Source organism: Phoca vitulina, unplaced genomic scaffold (assembly GCF_004348235.1).
Source record: "Phoca vitulina isolate PV1807 unplaced genomic scaffold, GSC_HSeal_1.0 scaffold7, whole genome shotgun sequence".
Lineage (NCBI taxonomy): Eukaryota > Metazoa > Chordata > Mammalia > Carnivora > Phocidae > Phoca > Phoca vitulina.
Window position 1 is genome coordinate 70,579,904 of NW_022589710.1, and position 7,623 is coordinate 70,587,526.

The 7,623-nt window shown below is 67.1% G+C and overlaps 1 protein-coding gene across 1 annotated transcript in view; it reads left to right on the plus strand.

Moving 5' to 3' along the window:
• The first annotated feature begins 1,071 nt into the window (after positions 1-1,071).
• INF2 (inverted formin 2) overlaps positions 1,072-7,623 on the plus strand; it is a 17,187-nt gene continuing 10,635 nt past the window's right edge. The window contains exons 1-8 of the mRNA XM_032406026.1: positions 1,072-1,284; positions 2,961-3,360; positions 4,634-4,749; positions 4,821-4,980; positions 5,334-5,367; positions 5,910-6,051; positions 6,804-6,945; positions 7,159-7,623. Coding sequence (XP_032261917.1) covers positions 1,198-1,284; positions 2,961-3,360; positions 4,634-4,749; positions 4,821-4,980; positions 5,334-5,367; positions 5,910-6,051; positions 6,804-6,945; positions 7,159-7,623 — 1,546 coding nt within the window. The 5' untranslated portion in view covers positions 1,072-1,197. The remainder of the gene's footprint in view (positions 1,285-2,960; positions 3,361-4,633; positions 4,750-4,820; positions 4,981-5,333; positions 5,368-5,909; positions 6,052-6,803; positions 6,946-7,158) is intronic.

The window sequence follows — 7,623 nt, forward strand, 5'->3', positions numbered from 1 at the left end:
GCCGGGAGCGCTCACTCGGTGCCCGCCGGGTCCAGTGTATCCACTGGGAAGCCCACCGCACCTGTCAGTTGACAGACCGGGAGCAGAGGGCAGAGTCCCGTCCCCAGGAGCACGCAGCCAGTAAGCCCAGGAGCCTGGCTCCCGCCTTCCAGCACGCCGCCTCCCACGCGGGTCCCGGCTCTTGCCAGGAAGGCTTGCTCCCCACCGTTCTCCTGACTGCAGCAAACGCCTGCTTCCCTCCGGGGCTCCCGGCAGAAACGGTCAACCAGCCCCCGCACAGGGACAGGCTGTGTCTCGGGAGCTGCTCCTGGCAGGGACTGGGTCACCACCCCCTGAAATTGGCTGAGACTCCAGGCGGGCAGGAGAGCGGGATCGCTTTACAGTTTGGTTATATGTATACGCGGTCGTGGTTCCTGTGGACGCACGGTGTTCTATGCGTGTGTACGGTGTGCATGTGGAGCGCGTCTATACATCCTGTCTGATTGTTGCCAGGTGTGCGATATCACGTGCCTGTATGTGAGGCATTCGAGTACATATGGACATGTGACATGCTGTTTACTGTGTGCGTGTCCTCTTCTGTGCGCGTGTATCGTGCGTGCATGGAGCGCGCACCGTTCTGTGTGCGTGTATAATGCACGCGTGGAGGGGCATGACCAGCTTGTGAAACTCAGCTCCAGGGCACACAGCTTAGGATCCTTCGTGGGCAGGCAGGTAGACAGGGCTGATCACCTCCTGCAAGGGGGCCCCTGCAGGTGGGGTCTCCTGGGGTAGTGAGCTGGTGGCCCCAGGAGCTGGGGGTGCACAGGGAGGCCTAGGCAGTGCCAGGTGGGGCGCTCTGGGCTATGCAGGCTGTCTGGGAGAGGTTGTTTTCTGCATCTAGGGACCCCTGGGGCTCTTGGCTAGAGAAGACCCTTAGGATGCTGGAGGCCTGGCCTGGGAGAGTTCATGCTCCAGCACTCAGCGTGTGCCAAGGAAACAGGGACTTGGGCCAGTGGGGCGGGGGTGGGGCGGGGAAGGGAGGGTCAGTCCTGGCTGCGCCTTTAAGCGGCAGCACCCGAGGTGGGCGGCAGTGTGTGCGAAGACCGCTTGCTGTGCTCTTCATGGTGCCGGGAGCAGCCCCCTCCCCTGGCCCCGGGAGGCTGCCCAGGAGGGACAAGAGCCACAGCTGGAGGCCGGGCAGCTCAGTGGGCAGCAGTGATGAGAAGCCAGGAGAGCGCGAGGGGCAGCCTGAGGCAGGGCCTGGAATGGGTGGGCAGAGGCAGCCGGAAGGTCTTGCGCATCTGGGTGAGTGGACGGTGGGGGAGGGGGGCGGGTGGTGAAACCGTGCCGTCACAGGGAGGGCTGACGGACACCCTGACGCCTCTGCAGGGATGCCCATACCCCCTGCCTCTCTGGATGCTCCCAGTGGGCAGATGCCAGAGGTTCGGGTGAGGACAGGGTGGCTCACGCAGGACGAGTGGCCTGGTGGGCCCAGAGCCGGTGCGCACGCAGGCCAGAGCCTCTCTTCCCCTCAACGAGACCACCTCCCTGGGGCACCCCCACGAGCCTGCCTGGCACTCAGCCAGGCAGGAGGATGAGGGGCTGGCGGGGGGCTGGACTCCTGGTGTGGACCCACTGCAAACAGAGGAGGGGCTGCTGGAATGCCAGGCCATCCCATGCCTGGGGTGGGGGGAACTCGGGGAGCACAAAGGAGGACACCCAAGACACTCACCAAGGCAGAGGGGGAGTGGGGCCTCCAGGAGTGCCAGCCGTGAGCCAGGCCAGGGACAGGCACCTGGGCTCCTGTCCCCACTCCACCTCTATCTCCTGTAGGACCTCAGATGGCCCCTGGAGTCCCCCCCTAACGTACCGGGTCCGGCAGCCCTGAGAGGGAGGCTAGGCTGGATGGCCAGCCTCTCTCCGGCCACCCTCTGCCTGGGGTCCAGGCTCACTCAGTTCTGCCCTTTCCAATTCTGGGGGCTGGGCACGTGACCTGGCTTCTCTAGGTACCACCCTCCTTTCCTCTCCTGTAACGTGGGGCGGCTGGGGACCTGGGGGGGGGCAGTGGCGGGGCCAGGCCCTGGGCATGAGGCTCGGTGGTCCTGCTGTGCTCTGCTTCTCGGGCGCCCTCTCAGCAGCTCCGTGCTGTCCTTCTCACGCACTAAATACAAGACCCGAGCCATACATGGTCGCAGGAGAGCCTGGGCTGCCCCTGACCTTTGAGGCCAGTCCCCAGAGGCTCTGGCTGAGGACAGCGTCACCGTCGAGGGCCCCGAGGAGGGGGGCTTAGTGGGTTTGGCAAAGGCACAGTCACGGCCGGCCTGTCCTCTTGGGGGAAGGCGGGGTTGGGGGGCATGCTGGGTGGGGGGCTCACACCTGTTGAGGCTGCATCGAGTAGAGCTCCACATGCCAAGGACCTCAGGGGACATCCGGTCCTCTGCCCACACAGATGGACGAACTGAGGGCCTCAGAGGCAGGGCTACTTCCCCACGGGGCCCTGGCCTTGCTCGTGATGGGGGGGAGCTCCGGGCATGACCCTCAAGTCGGCCCCTTCCCCAGCCACACGCCTGATGCCGTGGGCAGCCCCCAAGTGCCCAGGGTCTGGAACGGCCCCTCCCGGTTGCCCCTATCTGACCCCGTCCCCGGGGCAGGGGAAGTGCTCTGGGACAAGATAAGGGAGCCCCAGAGACGCCACTTTTGTTGCATCGTCACTACTGGATCAGTGGTGTTCCTGCCAGTGTAGCTGCCTTGAGGTCCTCGGGTGGACAGGGAGGCGGTGCTGCTGCCCACTCGGCCGATGCGCGGCTCGTCAGGGGTGCGCACGAGGACAAGCCCGGGACGGCGGCGGCCCTGACGGCGGGACGAGGGCACAGTGTCCCCCGGGCAGGCCCGTCTGGCAGGCGGAGGGAGACACCGAGGCAGAGGACACTGCCTCCCCCCACGGGCCGGGGGCTCACACCCGACTCCCCCTGGCCCCGCAGGTCGGCAAGATGTCGGTGAAGGAGGGTGCACAGCGCAAGTGGGCCACGCTGAAGGAGAAGCTGGGGCCGCAGGACTCGGACCCCACGGAGGCCAACCTGGAGAGCGCGGAGCCCGAGCTGTGCATCCGGCTGCTGCAGATGCCCTCCGTGGTCAACTACTCGGGCCTGCGCAAGCGCCTGGAGAGCAGCGACGGCGGCTGGATGGTGCAGTTCCTGGAGCAGAGCGGCCTGGACCTGCTGCTCGAGGCCCTGGCGCGCCTGTCCGGCCGCGGGGTGGCCCGCATCGCTGACGCCCTGCTGCAGCTCACGTGCATCAGCTGCGTGCGCGCCGTCATGAACTCGCAGCAGGGCATCGAGTACATCCTGAGCAACCAGGCCTACGTGCACCAGCTCTCCCTGGGTGAGCCGCGGCCCGCTGCTGGGCGGTGGGCGGGCAGCCTGGCACACACACCCCTTCACGACTCAGTATGGAGGCTCTGGGCCTCGGAGGGCAGCGGGAGGGCTGGGGTCGCAGGAGAGAACTCCGCGGGGCAGCAGGGAGGGCTTCCTGGAGGAAGAACCAGGTTCCCGTTCGCCCCAAGTCTGAGCCCTCCAGGTCAGCTCAGAGCCATGGTCCCCCAGCCACTGCACCTAGTTGTCCCCTCCGTTCTGTGACTTTGCCTGGCCTTTCTGTCCAGCCCTGTGCTTGTTCATGCCCGCCCCCTTCCCCGTCTCTGGCCTACAGCGCCCCTCCCTCCCACCTGCCACCCTGGTCCGTGCCCTGGCAGCCAGACTCACCCGGGCCCAAAACGCAAGTCCACCCTAGTAGCCCCACTTACCTTCCGCCTGGCTCCAAGCCCTTGACCTCCGCAGGGCCACAGCCCTTCGGTTCTGGCCAGCACCTGAAGCTGGTGGCATCTTCTTAAGACCACCTTTCCCCACACCCCTACCCTGCCCGCTCGGTGCCCTGCTCCCACCTCCTGCTCAGGCTGCGCTGTGCCTTTGTGCACCTGCTGACTCCTTCAGTTCTCCCTCACGGTCACCTCCTCCAGGAAGTCTCCCCAGGCTGCACCCAGCGTCAGTCTCCTACCTTTGGGAGTGACCTCAGGTGGCCCTTAGTGAACAGGGGTCACTGTGTGTCCCTCGCCTGTCAGGCTGTGCTGCCCTTCGGCAGATGCTCGGAGCTGCGGGAGGGGGCGGTGACGGAGGGTCGGCCGGTGGGGGTGGGCGAGTGCCTGTGTGGCTGAGCAAGCCAGCGGCTACTCAGGCCCGTCCTACGCAGCCCGGGCTTGTGCGCTGCGTGGAGTCCCTTGTAGCCTCTCAGCAAGGCCGGCCGAGGGGCACCCGCAGCGCTTCCCCAGCCCGGGGGATGAAGTGGGAGGCGGGGGTCGGGCGACGAGGAGGCACCGAAGGCTGTTTGGTGAAAACCTGGGCTCAGCCCGGGAGCTGTGCCAGTGTGGGCCAGCAGGGGCCGCTCTCGGAACTACGGCCCCGCCCGAGCGGACCGGTCCTGCAGGGGCCTGGGCGCCGGTGCAGAGCGCCCCCTGGTGTCCACCTGTGGGCCCTGCTTGTCCCGCTGCAGTGGGGGTTCCGTCGGGCGGTCAGACGGGTGGGGAAGGGCCGCCGGGAGGAGGAGGAGCCCAGGCCTGGGATCGATGCGGGGGGACCCACTGAGCCTCCCTGGCCCTCGGCAGCTCTGGACACGTCCAACGTGATGGTCAAGAAGCAGGTGTTCGAGCTGCTGGCCGCCTTGTGCATCTACTCCCCCGAGGGCCACATGCTGACCCTGGATGCCCTGGACCACTACAAGGTGAGCCGCGGGGCGCCGGGGTGCACGCGGGGCCAGGGCACGTGCTGACCCGACCCTCGCCCGCCCTGCAGACGGTGTGCAACCAGCAGTACCGCTTCAGTGTCATCATGACTGAGCTCTCCGACAGCGACAACGTGCCCTATGTCGTCACCCTGCTCAGTGTGATCAACGCCATCATCCTGGGCCCCGAGGACCTCCGCACCCGCACCCAGCTGCGCGGGGAGTTCATCGGTAAGCGCCTGTGGCCCGCCCCGTGCCCCCTGCAGGAGCTGCACCCCCCCGCTCCCCTGGGGCCCCGGACATGAGTCCTGCATGGCTCTCAATGTGAGGCTGACCCCCCCGTTCCAGTCCGCCAGGGTGGCAGTGACCGTTTAGCGGGGACGACCGTGTTGCCCTCCAGAGCGTTCTGGGTACCTGTAGGAATGGCAGGGTCCCCCTCCCACCCATGGGCTGGGTGTTCTGGGTGGTGGGAATGAGCCCAAGGAGAGCGCAGAGGGGAAGGCCTCAGAAGACGCAAGCAACCCGGGGCAGGGGGCTGACCAGAGCAGCCTCTGAGGCCCGCTGACCCCACGGTCCCTTCCCAGGGTTGCAGCTGCTGGACATCCTGACACGGCTACGGTGAGTCCCCACCACTGTTCTCCAAAGCCAGGCTCGCCCTTTCCTTGGGTCCCACACGGCACCTCCAGATGGGCAGAGGGGGCTTCCAGGAGTAGCCCCGGTGGGCCTGCCCCGCTGGACCCAGGTCCCAGTGACAGTGCAGTCTGCCGTCGCTCACACTGCCTGACGGGCCACCCTGCGGAACCTCTCGGCCCAGGGGCTTGGGGGTTGCCAGACACAATGCAGGACACCCCGTCAAGTAGGAGTGTAGACCGACAACAAGGCGTTCTAGCATAAGCATATCCCAGATGTCGCATAGGATATACTCATACTAAATACCACTCGCTGTTTTCCTGAAATTCAAACTTATTTGGGTTCTGGGAACCCCCGCAGCTGAGAACGCCCCTCCCAGGCCCCATCAGGACCACTCTCCTGGGTGGGGCCACCTGTCCCAGCCACAGGGCCACGTGCCCCGCTCAGAGAGGTCTGTGCGTCTGTCCAGGGTCGGGGGGGAGGCGGGGGGGCGGGCAGCAGCCTCAGCCCGCCCGGCCCTCTCGCCCCAGGGACCTGGAGGATGCTGACCTGCTGATCCAGCTGGAGGCCTTCGCGGAGGCCAAGGCTGAGGACGAGGAGGAGCTGCTGCGTGTCTGTGGGGGCATCAACATGAACAGCCACCAGGAGGTCTTTGCTTCTGTGTTCCACAAGGTGAGCTGGGCCGGGGCAAGCTGGCCGGGGCCTGTCTCCAGAGGCGGGGCTCCGGGGCTCAGACTCGGCTGCCTTCCCTGACCCAGAGACCCCACCCGACCAGAGCAGTGGGGCCAGATCTGGAGCCACATCGGGGAGCAGCAAGGGATCAGGGGGCTGGAGACAGGAGGAGCCCGGAGCTGGAGCGGGCAGCCTGGGGGCAGTCTTCGCTGTCACAGGCACCGAGCCAAGGCCACGGGACCCGGGAGGACAGCGTCCCAAAGACCAGGGCTGCCCAGAGGTAGCTGAGCTGTCCTGGGCCCCCGCAGGTGGGCTGCCTCGAATGGCCCAAGGGGCTTCCGGACCAGCAGGAGGCCAGGAGGCTGCGTTCTGGTCCAGCTCAGGCCCTCCCTGGCCGGGACCTCCTGTCCTTCGCTGAACCCACGGCTCTCAGCCAGGGGACGAGTGTCGCCAGGGGGCATCCAGAAACATCTGGACACATTTGGGGTGGTCTCAGTCAGGCAGGGGGCACTACCGGCTTCAGGCGGGTGGAGACCGGGGATGCCATGAGACCTCCCACCATGCCCAGGGCAGTCCCCAGCATGGAGAGGGCTCCAACCCCAAATATCACCGCTGCAGCAGTCAGGGAACCCCAGCTCCGGCTCATCCAGAGCGGTGACGGGGTGGACGTTCCTGGCAGTCTGAAGCCTGCCGTTATCAGCCTGCCCCGGGAAGGGCACGGCTGCCCACGCATCCTTTTCCTCCCCACCCAGGTGAGCTGCTCCCCAGCCTCTGCCCAGCTGCTGTCCATGCTGCAGGGCCTCCTCTACCTGGAGCCCACCCTCCCCTCCAGCCAGCTGCTCTGGGAGGCTCTGGAGAACCTGGTGAACCGGGCTGTGCTCCTGGCCAGTGACGGTGAGCAGGTGGGGCAGATGGGGGCGTCCTGCCCACAGCGCCCTCCCTGACCCCAACCCAGCGGGCAGACAGTGGGGTCTTAGACCGTTATGGGAGGGTTCCGTCCTTGGCCCCTCACCCACCCTCTGCCTGAGGGCAGTGGCCATGCCTTGCCCGCCGCCCACCACCCACCTCCTCTGGCACCTGCCCTGACCCTGGACAACCCCTCCACAGTCCAAGAATGCACCCTAGAAGAGATGGTGGAGCGGCTCCTGTCCGTCAAAGGGCGGCCACGCCCAAGTTCCCTGAACAAGGCCCACAAGAGTGTCCAGGCCGACCTAGGCCAGAGTCAGAAGGGCAGCGTGCCCCAAAACAGTGGTGCCCCGAAGGCGGGTGTGGAGGGCCGCCAGCCCGAGGCCGACCTCACCAGCCTGCACGCCGTCGACGTCCAGGGCTTGAGCAGCATGGTCGCCCCACAGCAGCGGGCGCCCACCCAAGTCCCACCTGCACCCCCACTCCCCAGCTCCCCTGCAGGGCCTCCTGCCCCACCCCTACCTCCCCCACTGCCAAGCCTGGGGGCCCTGGCCCCCCCACCCCCTCCCCCACTGCCAGGCCTGGGGGCCCCCCCACCCCCTCCCCCACTGCCAGGCCTGGGGGCCCCCCCACCCCCTCCCCCACTGCCAGGCCTGGGGGCCCCCC